The sequence below is a fragment of the Podarcis raffonei genome, chromosome 8 (assembly GCF_027172205.1).
Source record: "Podarcis raffonei isolate rPodRaf1 chromosome 8, rPodRaf1.pri, whole genome shotgun sequence".
Classification (NCBI taxonomy): Eukaryota; Metazoa; Chordata; class Lepidosauria; order Squamata; family Lacertidae; genus Podarcis; species Podarcis raffonei.
In genome coordinates this window covers 74,913,349-74,934,057 of record NC_070609.1, presented here as the reverse complement: position 1 = coordinate 74,934,057, position 20,709 = coordinate 74,913,349, and the positions used below count along the sequence as shown (strand labels likewise).

General features: G+C 45.6%; 1 protein-coding gene across 4 annotated transcripts in view; it reads right to left on the bottom strand.

Moving 5' to 3' along the window:
- PIK3CD (phosphatidylinositol-4,5-bisphosphate 3-kinase catalytic subunit delta) overlaps positions 1-20,709 on the bottom strand; it is a 53,178-nt gene that overhangs the window by 6,953 nt on the left and 25,516 nt on the right. For all 4 annotated transcript variants that reach the window (XM_053400879.1, XM_053400881.1, XM_053400880.1 and 1 more), the window contains 15 exons: positions 20,335-20,563; positions 18,759-18,991; positions 17,817-17,996; positions 16,686-16,835; positions 15,814-15,903; positions 14,076-14,297; positions 9,576-9,672; positions 8,766-8,896; positions 7,877-7,936; positions 6,764-6,931; positions 5,747-5,868; positions 3,620-3,763; positions 2,847-2,946; positions 1,849-2,027; positions 287-399 (listed from right to left, as the gene is read on the bottom strand). In XM_053400879.1, coding sequence (XP_053256854.1) covers positions 287-399; positions 1,849-2,027; positions 2,847-2,946; positions 3,620-3,763; positions 5,747-5,868; positions 6,764-6,931; positions 7,877-7,936; positions 8,766-8,896; positions 9,576-9,672; positions 14,076-14,297; positions 15,814-15,903; positions 16,686-16,835; positions 17,817-17,996; positions 18,759-18,991; positions 20,335-20,563 — 2,218 coding nt within the window. The remainder of the gene's footprint in view (positions 1-286; positions 400-1,848; positions 2,028-2,846; positions 2,947-3,619; positions 3,764-5,746; positions 5,869-6,763; positions 6,932-7,876; positions 7,937-8,765; positions 8,897-9,575; positions 9,673-14,075; positions 14,298-15,813; positions 15,904-16,685; positions 16,836-17,816; positions 17,997-18,758; positions 18,992-20,334; positions 20,564-20,709) is intronic.

Genomic DNA, 20,709 nt, shown 5'->3' with positions numbered 1-20,709 from the left:
ACGTAGTTGAAATAATCACATACTCTTCTAATTTCCCACATCCTCTGCTCTTTTCCAGTGTCTATTTTAAACTGTAAGCTGCTTGGGTCAAGGACCTGCCATATCACTGTTTCTAAAACACTACACACAGACAGCATCAAACAGAGAAGTGATAGCCAGCTGCATAGTTTAACTAAGTGCTCCTTAGTTAACACGACCACTGTTACTGGGAGAGGCATCTTCCTGGGACAAAGAGGCTCCTCCTATATCCCCAACCCAGCAAGAAGCTGTTGTGTGGCTTCCTTACCGTCTCCATTTTTGAAGATGATCCCCACGTTGCGGGTGCCGCCTATCTCTTCATTGTTAAACACAATCCACAGAGGCTTCATCTTTGAGTCCATGAAAGTGCAAAGCTCCACACTAGAAAAATTGCACACACACACACATATATATATGAAAACCAACTGAAAACCTCCACCCACTTGCAGAAGCTTGGAGGTAAGAAGGGGTGAAATAATAAAACTTTTAAATGGTGCAAGATAGACTCTTTCCACATAGCCATGCTGTGTTGTCAAGCTGCTCTACTGGATCCCTGGCAGAGGGAGGGAGATCTTTCCCCCAACACCTGCTTCAAAATCAGGGTTTCCTAAACTTGGTCACCAGTTGCTTTCGGACTACAACACCCATCATCCCTAGCTAGCAGGACCAGTGATCAGGGATGATGGGAATTGTAGTCCGAAAACAGCTGGGGACCCAAGTTTGGAGAGCCCTGCTTTAAAAGGAGAGGCTAGGGATCAAACCCAGGCCCTTCTACATGCAAGGCATGCGCTCTACTAGTGACCTACAGCCCTTCCCTTGAGGCGTTAAGAACAAAAGAAAGCTATTTTATACAGGGTCAAACCATTAGGTCCATCTAGTTCAGTACTGCCTGCAATGACTGGCAGTGACTCTCCAGGGTTTCAGGCAGGGAATCTTTCCCAGCCCTACCTGGAAACACCAATGGGTCATTCTGCTTGCAAATAAGATGCTCTACTGCTGAGCTCAGAGCCCTCCTGGGTCCACACCATCCTAGGCCCAGATTGTGCAAAATGCTACAGCCAAACAGTTGGTGGGGGCAGATGACTGCCAGCACTTAACTCTGGTGCTTAAAAGCTTGCATTGGCTGCACGATTGCTCAAATTTGAGGTTCTTGTACTAATTTATAAGGCCTTCACAACTTGGGTCCAAGGGGCTGCTTAAACCCCTTGTATCCCTGCCTGATTACTGAGCCCTTCTGGGAAGTCACTGTCAATGGTCCCCCGCAAGGCTCAAGATGCACGGCCCATATCTGTGTGTTTGGTTTTGGGGAAACACTTCTGAGGAGCAACCTCCCAGCAGGGATCACACAGACCCCCTCTCCCTGTTGAACTTCCGACTCCTGATAAAGAACCGTATTATTCCAACAGGCCTTGTGAGTTCCCTGATTTGATGTTTTAAAACAGCATCTTGGGTTGTTTAAAAACATGTTTTTCAACTTTGTTGGGTCCTGGGCAGTATAAACTGCTGAAATTGATAAGATGAAATTGGCCCACTCTGAGCGACCGCAAGCTCTGGTGCGATCCAAAGTAGCCCCTTGTGTCAGCAATGGAAAATCCTTTTCAGCCCAGGGGGCAAGTGGGGTGGAGCCACATGTGGTAAATTTACTCTATCCTTGCTCCAGGCAAGCAAAAGGCATTATCAGCATTCAGCAACACATTCTAGCCTGGAGGATGCAAGGCAGAGATTCTGAGGGGTATGACCTGAGAAGGGGGGTGGCCTAGGGAGAGTTCCGAGGGGGCCTTGGAGGGCCACATCCAGCCCCGTGCCTGAGCACCGCCAGCCCTGCCTTACCTGACTTTTGCCAGGATGACACTGGGGTTCAAGGGAGACTGAAGGTTGGAGAGAGCTTCCAGGTAGGTCTCTTGCCGCAAACAGGTGTGCATGAACTCCTTAGTTTGAGGCTTGGGGTTCTTTAGGGCACTTAATTTGACGATGCCATTCAATGTCTTCATCTTGTTGAGGGCTTCGCTCTGCATCGGGAGGCAGAATGAAAAATTACATAATCTAAAACACAACCAGAGCCAAGTCAACTCATTTTGTTCTATTCGAAATGTTTAAGGCGTCCAAATAAGATCCCGCTGACAGTCCATTTGGCCTCTGTACATGAAATAAACGTGCTATTTAATCCCCCGGGGCTGTATTCAGACCTTTAGAGACCCTAAACACCTAGAAGATTTTGGTGCCTCCATATATAATTCAAAATATAAACAACACAAAATAATATTTTATTTTTCAAAATGAAATAAAACCTACAGTAAGAAGGAAAATTATATTTGATTCCCCCCCCCCCGCTACTTCTTCTAATCACAATGGAAAATTTCTGTGGTGCCCCTTTTCTCTTGATGCCCTAAGCCATGGGTAGGCAAACTAAGGATCCAGCCCAATTGCCTTCTCAATCCGGCCAGCAGACAGTCCAGGAATCAGCGTGTTTTTACATGAGTAGAATGTGTCCTTTTATTTAAAATGCATCTCTGGGTTATTTGTGGGGCCTGCCTGGTGTTTTTACATGAGTAGAATGTATGCTTTTATTTAAAATGCATCTCTGGGTTATTTGTGGGGCACAGGAATTCATTCTTTTTTTCTCCCCCCCCCAAAAAAAAATATAGTCCAGGGCCCCACAAGGTCTGAGGGACAGTGGACTGGCTCCCTGCTGAAAAAGTTTGCTGACTCCTGCACCTAAGTACATGCTTATTTTGCTTAATGGTTAATCCAGCCCTGGGGCCTGCCCTGTACCAACCTGCTGGTTTGAAAAAGTGCAAGCATCCCCTTTGGACAAGCCAGCTGCTTACCTGCCTCATCAGAGATTTCATGTGGTGGGTGCTCCCTCGGCAATAAGCTTCCAGGATCAGGCCAAACCTTAAGGCCACAGACGGGACATGCATTTCAGATCTAAGCAGGGATGGTGAGAGGAGGAAATTGACATTTTAGGATGATGGTGATCTTTAAAAAAAAAAAAAACCGTTCACCCAAAATGAGTTTCAGGGCAAAGTGTACAACAACAAAATATAATAAAAGCAAAATATCAGAAGACAATTAAAAAAAAAACTAAGAAAATGAACACAAAGCAAGCCACAGACAAAGGTAATCCCTTATTAACTTGTTGCCAAAAATGATAAGAATGTTGGTGCCAGTGTTATGGGGATGGATACATTCTAAAGTCGGGTGGGAGCCACCACAGAAGAAGTCCCTGCCCATTTGTTCAAGCATATAAACACACCTCAGCAAGTGAGGGCCCTCAGAGAAAGGTCTCTGTTGAAAATGCTGGTTAAAAGGCCAACAAAATTAATTCTTGGTTAATTATAATTTATTGATGGTTTTATCCACCCTTCACCAGAAAGTCCCTAAGTGGGTTACAGCCACATTAAAAATACAATATTAAAATCAGTTGACACAGTTTGGGTCTTTAGCAACAGCAACAATAACAAGCAGGTGGGGAGGAGATTTTCATTGGGATCACAGCTGGTCAGGGAGGGGGGTGAGGAATAAGGAAAGAATTAAACTCCGTATTCCTTCCCTGCTGCAGCCCATGTCATGCGGTTAGCTTTTAACTGTACTTCCTTACCTGAGGTGCCAGAACAGGAAGTGCCCTATTTTGCGATTGGATAAGGCCCTGTCCAACAGGAACGTGGTCAATTTGCAGTCTAAATAAGATTCGTACTTCAACACTTGAACCAGCTGGAGGAGGTACTGGAACAATTCGGCATCTCTGCAGAAGGAGAGGCGGCAGCAGAGGAGTCATTTCCACACCACAAGTGCAGAGGCATCAGTTGACACGCAGCACAGGGCTACTGTAAACCAGCAAACCCACCTCTTCCTCCCCATTGTTCTTATTCCCTTCATCTATTTATTTTTATTTCCCCATGGGGATTTGGGGTGTGTGTGAGGGAGACAGACTGCTGGGGCAGAAGGCACAGAGCCTGACAGCAGGAGGAGCCAGAGCCAGTGACAGGAAAGGGTATGGCTGGCTGGTGTGCCTTGGACAGAAGCGTTCCATGCTGCAACATTCAGTTACAGTTCTCACAGGTTTCAACTTTTATTCCAGCAGCTTTGTGGGCACGGCAGAGAGTTATGCAGACAGTTCCATAACCACTCATGACTCCACCCTGGGGTAGGCGTGGGTTAGCTTTCTGCCCTCTTGTTTGCTTGGCCCAACCCCTTTGCTGGTTCCCATTGGGACTGGTAGGGCAGAAAAACGAGGCAAAGCAAGAATGAGGGCCAGCAGGAACCCACTCATTCTAGTTTTATCCCCATGCACCTCCCTGCTGAGTTCTACAAGGGCAACACTAAGATTGAGGAGGAGCAGGGAGATGAACTGGATGTAAGCAAGAAGGCAAGAAGGTGGGGGGCTGGCTGATGATATTGAGATTGATGGTGCAGCACCCCATTTGCCTTAACAGACCAGCCTCTGATGTTTTCACACACACACGCACTGACACCAGGCACCAAGTTATTGCAAAAACGAAGGTGCAGAATGTAACAAATTGGTTTTACTGATATTACTCCTCATGCTTTTATCCTATCCTTCCACCAAGGAGTTCGAGGGGGTGCACAACGTTTCCTTGCCTGCCACCCCCAATTTTTTGTGGGTGTGGTTCAGAGACTTTCACTGTACTGTTTTTGACACCTGCTAAAAGCTTCCTTGTTTAGGCAAGCCTACCTAGCCCTGTGAAGTTCATTATGTGCTTTTGTTTATAAATACCGTGGGAAGGGTGGAATTGCTGAATATTGATTACACACTGCATAAATGAATATTGAATAAATGAATATTGATTACATACTGTATAAATGAATATTGAATAAATGAATATTGATTACACACTGCATGAATAAATGGAAACAATAAAATGGTATTTTTTTCAGGGGGGAAATAAAAAAAATTCAATTGATTTTATCTATATTTTGGTCATTTTATTGCATCCACTGTTTTTTAAAGTCTGTTGGTCTTTCTGCTTTTTTTTTAAAATGAGCATTTTGTACCATTTTATGCAAAATAGGGTCTGTGGCTGCTGCTTGTGTTGCTCACCTGCCCCCACTTGCCAAACATCTATTGGCGGCTACGCAAACTGCAGCATGACGACACCTTAAGTTTTTATGTATATAAGAAGAAAGCCAGTACTAATGGGCCTAACTTAGTCATCCCGGTAAATTTTCAGCAGGTCTACTCCATTAGGCAAACTCTCCCCTCAACTGGAAGCCATTCCAGAAATGGGAGAGGTGGAAAGCAGAACTCACTTCATTGGCTCTGCTGTGGCAGGCCAGCCACTTAAAGCATCCTCTGTCATCTCAGGGCAGCCATTTACCACCAAGCTGTCTCAGTGGGAGAGATAGGAAACAGAAGGCTCATTTCATCCGCTTTGCTGGAGGCCTAGCTCCATCAGGCACCTCCCGTGCCCCCTGAACTGTGCCAACTGCTTAGAAACTGGTGCCTAAGTTTTGATTTTGATTTCTCATCCCTCTCTCTTTTGCCTTTTCCAGATTGTAAGCCTGAGGGTAGTGACTGTCTTGTTTTGATTGTACGTAAGCCACTGTAGGAGCATTTTTGGCTGAGGAACAGGGTACAAATGCTGTCAATCAATCAATCAATCAATCAATAAATGTGGGTATTGGCTACATGCCACCTTTCGTGTTATCAAACGGCATATAAACCTAGCCAAATGGGTAACATCAGGCAAACTTTTGTTTTACTCACGTCAACTTTTTCAGCGAGTTGACTGTGAAGGAACCCACGTAGCGATCAGGGAAGTTGAAATCCAGCAGCTCTAAGGCGTTGAGAACGGGCAGCTCCGGCCAAGACTGTAACAAGTGGATCATCTGCAAAGTGAACATTTTTTTTAAAAAAGACAGACGGAAAATAATAAAATACTTGTGGTGGGAGGGAAAGAAGAAAGATTGACACACTGGAACACATCCAGAGGTTGTTGGAGGGTCCAGAACCTCTTTCTGCCCGAGGGCCGCATTCTATTTTGGGCAACATCCCAGGGGCCACATGCCAGCAGTGGGCGAAGCCAGGGGGAAGTGGGTGGAGCAAAAATTGAAACTTTTGCCTTTGTACGTTAGATTGCCACACCAGCTCACAAACCCCTCTTTCCTCTCTCTAGACAAGCAAGAGGCATTGCTAGACACATTCTAGTCAGGCACAAAAGATGTCCTGTGAGGACCAAGTCCTACAAACAACAGTTGAAAGAGATGAGAATGGAGCAAGGCCTTCTGGGTGGCTGAAAAGGCTTAAGCTGAAGTATCCTTCTAGCTACTGCAGTAGAGAATACCAGCTCAAGCACTCTGCTGGCTACCTTGTGCAGAAGGGATCACCTTTCTCCCTTTCTCAGAGCTTGGAGGAGGTTGTGGGGAGAGGAAGTTGGTGTCAAAAACTCCACTGCCACAAACAGGAAGGTGGGGGATGCAATGGCGGGATGAGGCAACTGATCAAAGAGGATGGAGGGAGTAACAGAGTTGCCACCCACCCTTGTGCGAAGGACGGATTCTTTTTAACTTGTTGGCTTTGAAGAAAAAAAAACGGTTTTTCCTAACATGGTTTCACATATTCCGCCATTCTGTACAATTCTGCATTTTAAAAAAACATATACACATGCACAGATAGATAAATAGAGGTTCTAGAACCAATGTTCGGCTTGAACATCTGCATGCAACACCTAAACATTCACTCTCTGCCAACTGCCGCCCTGGCTCCCAAGCAAGAACTTCTCACCTGAGCAACATCTTCGTGCTTGTTCCATTTGGTTACAACCAGCAGCTTCGCCAGGGCACCTGGGTACTGGTCCCGCACCTGATGCCTCATCTTCCACACAAGGTCTTTCTCGTGCTCGTAGAGTTCGGTGTGAGATCGGCGCTCCAGAATCTCTTTCAGCTGTTGTTTCTGAACCGTGGGGATTGATACAATATTGACTTAGCACATCCCTACTTTTCCCTCAGAGAGCTCCTCCTCCTTCCTCGTTTTATCCTCGCGGCAACCCCGTGAGGCAGGTTAGGCTGAGAGTGAATGGTCACACCCAGTGAGCTTTTGTGGCTGATTGGGGGATTCGAACCCTGGTCTCCAGGGTCCTAGGCCGATACTCTCTAACCCCTACACCACACTGCCTTCACCTCCATGAATTTGACTAATCCTCTTTTAAAGCCGTGAGGGGGTAGCATAGTGTTGCGCATGCAGGCAACCGAAAACGAACTGTTATTGAGACTGAGGTCTTGGCTCTATTAGTTGGGAACCTACTTGTTTTTTCACGCTCCAACACCCTAACAGATACGCCATCCAGTTTTAAAAAATAATATTGAAGATAACATCTATCTTCAGGTTTTTGGGGTGTATCCAAGTCAGTTCTACTCAGGGCAGACCCACAGAAATTAGTGGACCTAAGTTAATCATGTTTATTCTCTTCAATGGGTCTACTCTGAGTAGGACTAGCAGTGCCTACAAGCTTTGATTTGTCTTTTGATGGCATCGGGTCTAGCTGGGCCTCACTTGACGTGGCCTCACTCAGCCTCATGGGACAGCATTGAGCAAGTCTCCCTCTTTCACCCTAACCTACCTCACAGGGCTGTTGGGAAGATCAAACAGGATAATCCCAATGGACACACTTGCCACAACAGAGCTCATTGAAGGAAGGGGATGTGCTGACATCTCATTAATAAATCAGCAAAACACCAGCTAAACTGTATCCTGCACCCCAAATGATCCCAAGTGATTGAGATTCAACTGGCTCCTATTTGCACAGCCCCACCCCCAGCTCCTGTTCCTTGGTCATGCTGGGGTGTGACGGAATGTTGAACTAGTTTTGAAAACGGATGCGCAGGAAGATGTGCTCACCTCTTCTGGATCCTCCGACATGTACCGGGGGCACTGCCCATTCCTTCCATGCTCCATGATCTGAAACACAAAGATAAAACAGAATGTGTAAAATGACATTTAAACACCGTCGTGATTAATTATTATTACTATAAAGGCTCCATCATCATCATCATCATCATCATCATCATCAACATTATTATTTGCACATCATGGTCTTTTTCCCCCTACGAAAAGTAAACGCAACGTGGTTTACAATAATGTATGGAACTGTTATGTATGAAGGTTTATATGAATAATATATATATATATACATATATATGTGTGTGTGTGTGTGTGTGTATGTATATGTATGAATTTGTACTGTTAAATTCTGCCCAAATCTCTAAGTGATGAGAGAATCCAGGGGTCCTAGATGCTTAAATTGGAATTTAGGTCAGCAGAGACTGTGATGTCTTTAGGATATTTGGCTTTATTTACACACATATACAACCTGAGTGTAAGATGGAGGGGTTCATAGCGTTAACAGGATCTTGCCTCTCCATCAGGCACAGAACAAGGTTATACCTCTGTCTCTCTAGCTTCCAGCCCAGATCACACACAGTTTATTGCTGATTTTTATCTCTTTCAATGTTTTAAAGAGTTATTTTTACTGATGTTAATGTTTTATTCCCACTGTAAGCTGCCCAATCAAGCAGTGGGTAAATATTATGAAATACACCAACAAACAAATAAAATGCAAGCCTAATAAATCAGCCGAACTGGCAGCCCTACATGAAAATGGGATTCCACACTCAGTAATGGGAGGCGCACCCCTCTTAAGACTGAATGGAGGTGGCCATTTTTTCCATTGACCCAGAAAGCAGACTTAACTGGGCAGCGGCAGGGGTGCAAACCGCCACCTTCTTACCTGTTCAAAGGATGGGTAGTAGACCGGGTACAGCGAAATGCCAGGGAAGCGGATGACCAAGGCTGCAGCACTTTCCATATTGGGGTTGGTCCGGACGGTGCCCGTTGGGTTCAGTAGCTCTCCTTTCTCATCTGGAAAGAAAGGATGAGGCTCCCTAAGAAACATGGCGCCACCTAGTGGCCAATGATTTGGCAAGAACGGAACATGAATGCCATACGTTGTGATACTCGGCTAAGTCACAGTCAGAGGAACATAGGAAGCTGCCTCATTTATTTTTTTAAGTGTGGCAGCACCTATGCTTTGGAACTCCCTGCCTATTAATATCAGGCAGAAGTACCTCTTTTCAGAGTCTGCTAAAAACCTTTTTTTAATTCTGTTTTTAGCTTACTGTTATTTTAGCTTTTCAGAGGTCTTAAAAGTATTGTTGTTAATTTTTCATATGGGCAATTTCATCGCTTTATCCTTTTTCGTAAACCGCTTTCAGGTGGTGGTTGTCTTTTTACAATCATGCCGTGTGTAAGACATAAAGCAAATAATTTTCAGCCCAACCGGTCCATTGAGCTAAGCACTGTCTGCACTGATTAGCAGCAGCTCTCCAGGGTTTTCCCCACCCCTGCTCTCTCTCTCTCTCTCTCACACACACGCACACACAGAAAGAGAGAGGGAGAGAGAGAGAGCTGCCATTGAAGATTGAACTTGGAGCCTTCTGCATTCCAAGCTGATGTTCTATCTTTGAGTTACGTCCCTGTCCCATATATTCTATCACCCAGGATGAAAACAACACTAATATTAGGGAGCTGCCTTATGTACCTGGAAACGATGACCACATTGGCAGGCAGCACTCTCCAGTTTTCAACTGGTCTTGGTAGTCAAACAGCATGATGTTCACCCAGGCAATTGGGCAGTCCTGCAGGGAGAGTGATGAAGATTTAGTGGGTCAGGTCCACGCAGCAGGAGTAACATTCAATGACTGTGATCAAGCCATGCCCACTGGCCATATACCCTTGCAGGCACCAGGGTGCAGCATGCCCATAGCTATTTGTAAAGGACCGAAGATCAGCTCATGTGCAGCGCTTGCAAAAATCTGTCTGCAGTGCTTTAGAGACATTAGGTGACCTGCTTTCCTGGTGGCGCTGTGGTCTAAACCACTGAGCCTCTTGGGCTTGCTGATCGGAAGGTTGGTGGTTCAAATTTGTGCGACAGGGTGAGCTCCTGTTGCTCTGTCCCAGTTTCTGCAAACCTAGTAGTTCGAAAGCATACCAGTGCAAGTAGATAAATAAGTACCACTGCGGCGGAAAGGTGAGCGGCATTTCCATGCACTATGGCACTCGTCATGGTGTCCCGTTGCGCAAGAAGCGGTTTAGTCATGCTGGCCACATGACTCAGAAGGCTGCCTATTGACAAACACTGGCTCCCTTGGCCTGAAGCGAAATGAGCGAAGCACCCCATAGTTGCCTTTGAATGGACTTAACTGTCCAGGGGTCCTTTACCTTTTACCTTTATTAGGTGACATATTTTCCCGGTGCAATGCTGCTTTGAAGGCCTGGCAATCAGCTGATAGTCGGGCCTTCAAAGCAGTGTGCACCAGGAAAAAATGTCACCTGATGCCTCTGTGACATCAGGTGATGGACAGGTGGGTGGTCCTGCCCACCCATCAAACATGGCCTGTAAGAAGGGGAGAAAAGGATTGGGCCCACTGATCAGATCCAATTACCCACTCCACTCTTTTTTAAAGCTGCTTTTTTTGGCTCTGCTATGCTACTAGGTCTTGAACTTGTCTGCTTTCTTTAAAAAAACACAGAGAAAAAATTCAAAACCCAGTAGCTCACCAGAGCCCAAAGTGGCTTTTTTAAAAATGAAAACAAACAAGTTCAAGAGTCAGTAGGAGGGCCAAAGCAGATTTTTAAAACCCTGAAGGGCTAGGGACAAAGGTGAGAGCTGTTTCCTAGTTCTGCTGGATCTCTCAGCGGCGTCTGATACCATCGACCATAACATCCTTCTGGACCGTCTTGAGGGGCTGGGAGCTGGGGGCACTGTTATGCAATGGTTCCACTCCTTCCTCCTGGGCCGTGTTCATAAAGTGGTGGGGGGGGCTGAGTGTTCAGACCTCTAGGCTCTCACTTGTGGGGTGCCTCAGGGTTCTGTCCTCTCCCCTATGCTTTTCAACATCTACATGCAGCTGCTGGGAGAGATCATCAGGGGGTTTGGGCTGGGTGTCCATCAATATGCGGATCATACCCAGCTCTACCTCTCTTTCAAATCAGAACCAGTGAAGGTCCTGTGTGAGTGTCTGGAGGCGGTTGGAGGATGGAGATTGAATCCTGACAAGACAGAAGTACTGTTTTGGGGGGACAGGAGGTAGGCGGGTGTGGAGGACTCCCTGGTCCTGAATGGGGTAACTGTGCCCCTGAAGGACCAGGTGCGCAGCCTGGGAGTCATTTTGGACTCGCAGCTGTCCATGGAGGCACAGGTCAAATCTGTATGCAGGGCAGCTGTTTACCAGCTCCATCTGGTACGTAGGCTGAGACCCTATCTGCCTGCGGACTGCCTCGCCAGAGTGGTGCATGCTCTGGTTATCTCCCACTTGGACTACTGCAATGCGCTCTATGTGGGGCTACCTTTGAAGGTGACCCGGAAACTACAACTAATCCAGAATGCGGCAGCTAGACTGGTGCCTGGGAGAGGCCGAGACCACATAACACCGGTCTTGAAAGACCTACATTGGCTCCCAGTACGTTTCTGAGCACAATTCAAAGTGCTGGTGCTGATCTTTAAAGCCCTAAACGGCCTTGGTTCAGTATATCTGAAGGAGCGTCTCCACCCCCATCGTTCTACCCGGACACTGAGGTCCAGCTCCGAGGGCCTTCTGGCAGTTCCCTCACTGCAAGAAGCCTAGTTACAGGGAACCAGGCAGAGGGCCTTCTCGGTAGTGGCACCCACCCTGTCAAACGCCCTCCTACCAGATGTCAAAGAGAACAACTAGCAGACATTTAGAAGACATCTGAAGGCAGCCCTGTTTAGGGAAGCTTTTAATGTTTGATGTATTACTGTATTTTAATATTTTGTTGGAAGCCACACAGAGTGGTTGGGGAAGCCCAGCCAGATGGGCGGGGTATAAATAAATAAATTATTATTATTATTATTATTATTATTATTATTATTATTATTATTATTATTACTACTATTATTATTATGAAGAAGAAGAAGAACAAAAGCACTTTAGCTACTGATTTATTTTTTTAGTTGTACTGTGTTTTATATATTTATATTTTTTTCAAGGGTGGGGTTGGCTTTTGTAGGAGTTGGTAAGCTGCCCATACAATGCATTCATTGAAAAGCAGGGCTCACATTTTCACATCCACTCAGAACTGCTACTGGGTCTTGAACTTGTTTGTTTAGATTCCCTCTGACTCCTGTGTGCTTTTGTCATTAGAAATTTGCAGCTCAGTCTATTAGCCTTGGAAGGGGGACAGTTAGAACTGGTTCAACTGGTCTTTTTAAAAAACAAAACAAGCAAGCAAACAAACATTTGCAGAGTAAACAGGGCCGAGGGATTAATCTGGCTGCAAACACCCTCCTCCGTTTTCTTTCGCAATGCTCGCTTCCAGCACATATCCAAGAAAATACCCAGAAAGAATGCCTCACCTCTCTACTTCTAACTGCCTCCCTTCTTTCAACTTCTAAACCTTCTTAAGAGTCACTCAGCGAAAACAGCAGAAGGCCTGGCTCCTGACCAAGCCCTAAATGATGAGATCTTTGGTGGAGATGGTCCAAGAAGTGAATGACTCAGCATCTTCCGAGGAAGCAACAGAGAATAGCTGCAGCATGACTCAGCAGAGCACGATGCAGTCCAAGGACTCAAGCCGCCTGCCCAGTTCCTGCAAGCTTGTTCTCGCAGGATTTTTGTACATAAGGAATTTGCAACTCTCAAAAAACCTACACACTTTTTCATTTAAGGCTGCGTACACAGTTCTGCTCACTCTCCATCCAGCATTGCTCCCGCTGGTTTGTAAATGCCCCAATCCACATCTGTCCTGTTAGTTACTTAAGAAACGTGGTCTTTGACAATGGAAGTCATATGATGACATCCACACTCCCTCTCCAACCACTGGTGTGGATAGGAAGTGGCAACTTGGAAAAATATCCCGCTGCACTGATGTGTATAACAGAATGCAAGTGTGATTTGAAGCAGTGGGGGTGAGGACTGACTTTGCTGCATTTTAAGCCTGTATTGTGAACCTACATGTCAAAAAGATCAGTGGCACCAATAAGGCTACCTATCTTATCTATCTTGCTAGCTAACATGCTAACTTTCTATCTATCTGCTAACTAGCTAGTTTTCCACCTAGGTAGTTAACTTTGTATATTGCTTCCTAGCTAGCTAGCTAGCTAGCTAGCTAGCTAGCTTTCTTTATACAGTATACTGGTAGCTATATTGTTCTCTGTCTTTCTTGCTACCTAACTAACTGACCTTCTGTCTATCTAGCTATCTTGCTAAATAAGATAGCTAACTTTCTATCTATCATCTAGCTAGCTACCTTGCTAGCTATCTAACTAACTTCCTAGCCATGTTGCTATCTAGCTAAGTATCTATCTTGCTAACTACCTATGGGCAATCATTTAGATCAAGGATATGGAACCTATGATCCTCCAGACGTTAGACCAGGATTTCAGACAAGGCTTGTAAGCCCGAGTTTTAAAGATGGAGATAAAGGAGTGCAGAGAGAGAAGCAGGAAGGGGTGGGGGGAGGGGGCAACTCAGTGAAGGGCAACAACAAACATCCACTGAATCACCCCTTGCCCATCTACAGCTACTCAGCCCCACCCAGCCACATCCTTTGGGGGATGCTATCACACTTTAAAGTGATCGCTGTGTCCTAACATAGATAACAGACCCAGGTTGTAAACAACCTGAGCCACACTTTGGAGAAATTGACCTGCTTCACCCTCGTCTCCCTCATCCACATGGTTTATGGCTCCCCAATTCTAAGACCTCCACAGGATGGAAGTGGAAAGAATCTTGAAGACGTAGCGTAGAATTAACAGTTTCAGACAGTGCCTGAAGGAAGAAATACACCATTTTGGGAAGGTTCTTACATTTAAAAAAAAAATCTCTTGCAAGAAGAAACCGAACGCATCAGGGAAACAGGTTTCAGCCCTCTCCCCTGCTGGTCTAGATTTCTATTTGCAGGGTGTTTTTAAGAGGAGGAAACTCTCTCACACACAACCAGCAGTGAAGTGGTACATTCCACCCTGCCACTGCAAGACTGCACCACCAGGCCAATGCAGTGAACCCTAGGAGGGACTTACAGCTTTCTTTGACTTCTTCTTGGTAGACCTTGCCTTTTTGGCTTTCTCCACCACGGCGTAGAGCGCCAGGCACAGCCGGGCCATGCGAGGTAGGTCGCAGACGTTAATCTCGAATTCAAGCCTCTGTCCCCACACGGGCTCTGAACAGACGTTGACTTCAGAGCTGGACACCATCTTGCAGAGCATCTCGTGGCCATGGTACAGGCCTGCCTGGACCACCAGCTGAGAAAGGGAGATGCAGGACAAGGGTGAGCAAAGCCATCCAACCTCACAGCTCTGTGCCTGCGTGCGCCATGCGCTCAACCCATGTGCGCTTCAAAAGGTAACAGGTAGAGAAAAGAGGGGACAAAGGAAAACGACACAAATCGGTCTCTGTTGCTTAGTCAACAGGGCAGGGGGAGACACCTGCATTTCAGCTGAGTTGCTGCTGGCAAAACCCAATGAACATTTTGCTCTATAGTGGTGATGACTGCCAGTCAATGGCATGAGGTTGGGCTCCCAGAAGAAATACAAAAAACCCCAAGGGTCATGTAGTCCAACACACTGCAACGTTGGAATCACTGCTATGTTATATGATTATGTTTTGGTTGTTAATCACTTCAACATGGGGACAGACTGTAGTAGCTCAGTAGGCAGAGCATCTGCTTACATGCAGAAGGTCTGAGGTTCAATCCCCAGCTCCCAAGTAGGGCTGGGAGAGACCTCCTGCCTGAAACCTTGGAGAGCTGCTGCCAGCCAGTGTAGACAGCACTGAGCTAGTAGAACTAACAGCCTGATTCCGGACAAAGCAGCTGCCTATGTTTTATGGAAATGGAAATAAATAAGTAACAACCGGTTGTGTCATCCTACTCAAAGCAGATCCAATGACATTAATGGCCATGCCTAACTTTCGCACATGCAGTCCAATGGGTCTACTCTAACTTAAGCTGAACAAAACCCTACATAAATAAACAATAGTACTTCGGGTTGCAGGTTCCTATTCAGGCTGGCCTTTGTACAGTAAGGTGCAAGCAATGCTGATCAATGGGCAAACTGGGTTTTAACTGCTGGTTTTAGATGTGTTCTGATGTATTTTAATTAATGTTTTCGGCTAGCTAGTTTGGTTTTATTCCTCTGTATTGTATAATGTTGTTTTAAACGTTGGTGGCCACTTTGAATCCCAGCCTTGGAGGAAGATGGGATATAAATACATTATATCATCATTGTCATCATAAGGTCATTTTTGACTGCTCTTCAAACCTAATAAAAAGAACTACAACCCTCCCAGCTAGCAGAAAGGTGGCACCTTCAAGAAGCAAAGTTCCAGCCTTCCCTGGACCTTGCAGAGCCAAATTTCTACATCTATGAAGGTATCAGTTTTTGTGGGTTACTTTCTTTGGTCTTTTTTTTTTTTTTTGGCTTTGTATCATGCAGGAGCACATTTAAAAAAACAACAACCCCAAAAACCAGTGATCTCCCACGCAGCCAGAAATTTCTAAGAACTCTCCTTCTGCAGAATGCTGATCAACAACCCTCCCCTTTCCTGTAGTGTCAAGCCACTGACACCGACTTAAGAGCTGAATGAAAAAGTCTCATGTAGGCTGGTGGTGGCTGGGAGGAGAAGTCAGCACATGACTTCTGCCTTTTGATCTCAGCATTTTTTAAACAAGCAGTAAACAACAAGGCAGGAAGAGGAAAAGCAGCCAGAGAAAGTCCAGCAGAAAGACATAAAGAAAGGGGGTGGGGGTGGGGAGAGTACCTTCATCCGTTCATCAGCATTCACCTTACTGCCCTGCACCAAGTCGATATAGTAAGGCTGCTCAAGTGACCACAGAGAGATGGAGTTGGGCTAGCATGTGGGGTTGGGGTGCGGGGAGAAAAGGGAGAGAGGTAAATATCACCACTAAAGCATAGGAGGCAACCATCAGCCAATTTAGTTAGCTAAGCTGGAAAAGCTATACACCAAGCATTGAGATATATTTAATTTCCGTTATTCTGTCCAGACTTAATTATTATTCAGATCGCTACCCCAACCCTTCCGTCGAGCTATCACGGGATGGCTTACAGGAGGCGGTGGGAAAACTTTTGTCGTCCCGGGGCCACATTCTCCTGGGCAAGTTTCTGGGGGCCACACCCCAGTGGTGGGACAGGGCCAGAGGCAAAGGTGGGTTGAGCAATAACTGTGAATTTTACTTTTGTGGAGTCAGCTGGTTTCTCCCCCCGCCCGGCCTTCCATCAAGGCAAGAAAGACACATTGTCAGAGTTCAAGAACTGACTCCAGGTATACCCAAGAGAGATGCGGGCAAGGAGGGAGGTGTGGCCTGGGAAGAGGTCTGAGGGCCACATGCTGAGGCTGAGCTTCCGCCACTCCTAGCTTACAATGGTTTTCTTTAACCTAACAACTACCCTGTGAGGCAGGTCGAAGCTTCAAAACTTCCTGCAAACACTGTATCATTTCTACGAGTGAGGGTGGGAGGGAGACGTACAAAAAAAATTAAACCCAGGTACTCCAGGGCCAGTGAAAACGTCATATGGACTACAAACTTTCAAACGTTCCGTTTCAAAGACTGGGGAAAACCACAGTGTCTGGACATGCCTTTCTCATTTGTTTATTTATTTATCACAGCTTACCTTTTTCTTGGGGACAGGAGGAGGTTTGGGGGACGCTTTTGAGGGGTGAGCGATCCCATTGGTTTGTTCTTCCCACAGAGCCATGATGGAAGTGGAGTGCACCATTGTGAGATGTGGCAGGAGGCCGCGGTGCAAACAGTCACGGATGTACTGCAGGAATGGATCAAAGGACATTAGCACATATAGCAGGAGCTCAAAACGCTAAATGTATGAGAGGAGAAAAGGAGTGCAAGGCTACAGGAACTGGGAACGGGGGCCAAGTCAGGGTGGGAGGCCCAGATTGCCGATATGTTCTCAGAGAAAAGATATAGTAAGTATAAAATCCTATGAATATATATATATATATATATATATATATATATATATATATATATGAGAGAATATAAGAATATATATAACAACCACCACATTTCTAGCCCATATGAGAAAAACGCTGAATTCCAATCCACTACCCCACTCCTGAAATGACAGAATGATGGAGAACGTGTGCATTGGTATCCATAGCACAGAAAGAGCTTGCACTCCTCTCTATGGTCTCCTTCCTGGTGTCCCCCAGTGAACTAAATGGTTCTCCCTGTGCTCACTTTGGCATGCAATTTTTAAGCTGTGCCGAGGGCAAAGCAGCATGTACATGTCAAAATAAATTTTAAAAATAGATAGTATATAGGAATAAATCAGAGGCTTGCCTTGCTATGAAAATAAAATGAACTGGACATGTATATTTTTAAAGGCAGGCCAAGTGGGCTGGGAAAGATTCCTATATTAAATCCTAGAGAGCTGCTGCCAGTCCGTGTAAATTGCACTGAGCTCAATGGACTAATAGTAAAAGGCAGCTTCCTATGTTCCTAGGTCTTAAGGGAGGGGTTGTAGCTCAGTGATACAGCATCTGCCTTGTGTGCAAGATGTCCTCGGTTCGATCCCTGGCATTGCCAGATAGGGCTGGGAAAGTATGCAGAGTCTCTGTACACAGTACAGAGGTAAATAGACCACTGGTCTGGCCCAGTGGCTTCCCAAACAGGGTCCTCCCAGAAAGCGAAAAGCCCATTCTGCTCAGGGAACGAATATCCTTTGCCTTCTCTGTCCTTTCCCAGCTAGTCAGTAAGATGAAAGGTGGGAGAGGGGAGCACACACCTGGAACTGGTACAGAGGGTAGTTCCCGTATAGATATTCACATTTCCCGTTAACCTGCAGGGCGTATTCCTCCGGGCTATTCATTCTTTGGTGCCGAAAAATTGTGGCTTGCTTCTTGACAGCGTAGCTCATCAGTGTCACGGGGAATTCCTTGGGAGAGATCTGGAAGGTGAAACTTTCCTGCAGGGAAGGAAATATAATGAGCAAAACACAGGGAGCTGCTCTCCCAGGGAGTTATAGCCTATTGCCCTCCAAAAAAAAAAATTAAGACTCTAGTCCTCATGGTTCTCAGTAAAATGCCAGTGACATATTAGTAGTAGTATTAATTAAATTTGTATACTGCCCTTCATCCATAGATCTCAAGGCAGTTCACAACATAAAATTACAATATTAAAAACACTAAACACATAATAAAAATAAGTACAAAATGAAAACAATAATCCTATGATTATCTTATAGACAGCCCTATCTACCCATATTTTATACATTGTTTTATATTTTCTGATTTTAATTGTTATTTACTGTTGCATTTTATCATGCTAAGTTGCTCTGAGAGGCTTTTCTTTCTTTGTAAAGTTACTAACAAATAAATATGATAATAATAAAACTGGCTTATGCCATTATGCAAGACAGACTCCATCTAGGTCAGTGTTATCTATGCTAATCTATAGATTCCATACAGGGAGTCTCTCCCAGCCCAACCTGGAGATGCTAGGGATTGAACCTGGGACCTTCTGCATGCAAAAGCAGGTGCCTGACCACTTATGGCATAGGAAGCACATTTTCCTCACTGTTTATGCCCTGCTTCCCCCCTCTCTCTGTTTCCTCTTATGCCAAATCTTATACTGTCCTCGTGCAAACTGCAAAAGCTGCATGCATACGAGTATTTATTTTTCTTAAAATAAAAAAAGTTGCTCAGATTGAAAAGGCTTGTGGATTTACCCCTCCAGACTCGAATTTGACGTTGACAAAGATGTTCTTGTTGTGGACTTGGAGGGGGTTCTTTCTTCCGAGACTGCTGGACGAGGGTTCCAGTTGCACCGGGAAGCTGTACTCCATCCAGGCTTTCCAGCTCAGCTGCTGCCGCCTGGTCACTCTCTCCTCACAGAACTGGTGCATTTTGGTGCGGAAATCATTCACTTCTGGGTCGGACAAGGCATCAAACTCGTGGAGGCCTGACAATAGTAAATCCCAAGATATATATTTTTGAAATAAAACCAATAATAATAGTTTTTTGAGTGTGGGGGATGCCATCTGTGGTGTAGAACCAGGCAACGCCATCACTCTAATATAAGAATGGCATCTTTTAAATATTTCTCAACTTTAAGTTTACAGTCCTTATGAAAGCATTTTGGAGGGGGGTGCTTAAAAATGGATGGCCAGCACCCATAGAAGAGTTATAAACTGAAATGATTTTGGAATTGGAATTCTTAGAGTTCTAAGTTGTTGTTCTTGTAAATATTTTTTATTTCATTTCATAATGTATATAAAACGAAGACCAATTATAACAACAGATGAAAAATAAAAGAGGAAAACAAACTACAAAGCAGGCATGCAGAATGAGTTAATATGTTGTTTTTAAGCTTTACAGGGGTTCTGCTTCCACTGCCCTAACCCCTCTGTTTTCAGACAAATCATAGAATTGGAAAAAGGTTCAGAAAGGGGCAACCAAAACAACAGATGGGATTGAGCAACTTTTGAAAGTGCTCTCACATCAGTGTCTCCTAACACTCAGTCATACAGCTCACTGGGGGGGGGGTCACCTTCTCTTGGCCTGAACTCCCTCACAGGGTTGTTGTGAAGATTAAACTATATACAGTGATACCTCGGGTTACAGACGCTTTAGGCTACAGACTCCACTAACCCAGAAATAGTACCTCGGGTTAAGAACTTTGCTTCAGGATGAGAACAGAAATCGCGTGGCAGCAGCGGGAGGCCCCATTATCTAAACTGGTACTTCAGGTTAAGAACCGTTTCAGGTTAAGAACAGACCCCCAGAACGAATTAAATTCTTAACCCGAGGCACCACTGTACTGGAGTTCCTTAGAGGAAAGGTGGGATATAAGTACAGTGGTACCTCAGGTTAAGTACTTAATTCGTTCCGAAGGTCTGTACTTAACCTGAAACTGTTCTTAACCTGAAGCACCACTTTAGCTAATGGGGCCTCCTGCTGCTGCCGCGCCGCCTGCCCCCGATTTCTGTTCTTATCCTGAAGCAAAGTTCTTAACCTGAAGCACTATTTCTGGGTTAGTGGAGTCTGTAACCTGAAGCGTATGTAACCTGAGGTACCACTATATAACAACAATAATATAATTATTACTACTATCCAGCTGACGAGATTCCAAAACACCAGGGGCTGATGGGATTTGAATGCCCTGGCACCAGGGGCTGATGGGATTTGAAGGCCCTGGCACCAGGGGCTGATGGGAGTCATTGTCCAAACCACCTGGAAGGCAGCAGGCAGAGCAAGGCTGGGTTAATCCAACCCCAGTTACCACCCCTCAAGGTTGGGCCTCACCTTTGCCGATGAGGAGGCTGATCTGAGAGTTGATCAGCTTCTTAGCTCGGTCGCCTTCACGGGCCACAAGCCGCAGGACCGGCAGGAAGGGTTGGACATCACAGAGCCTCCGCTGCTCGTCCTCCAACTCCTGCTGCTCGGCTGTCTGGTTGACACAGGTGAAGACGTAGGACTCTGGGCCACTGAGCATGTGGAAGAGGGGCTCAAACTGAGCGTGGTGCCAGACCATCTGAAACACAGGGAGAGGAGGAGAAGATGCTTTATTCTGGGATCAGAATATCTGGCCCTCTAGAGCCCACACCAACCTGCTGCTCTCAAGGGTTCTTTTGGGTTGCAACTCCCCACCAGCCACAGTCAGCACATGTTGTTGGAATC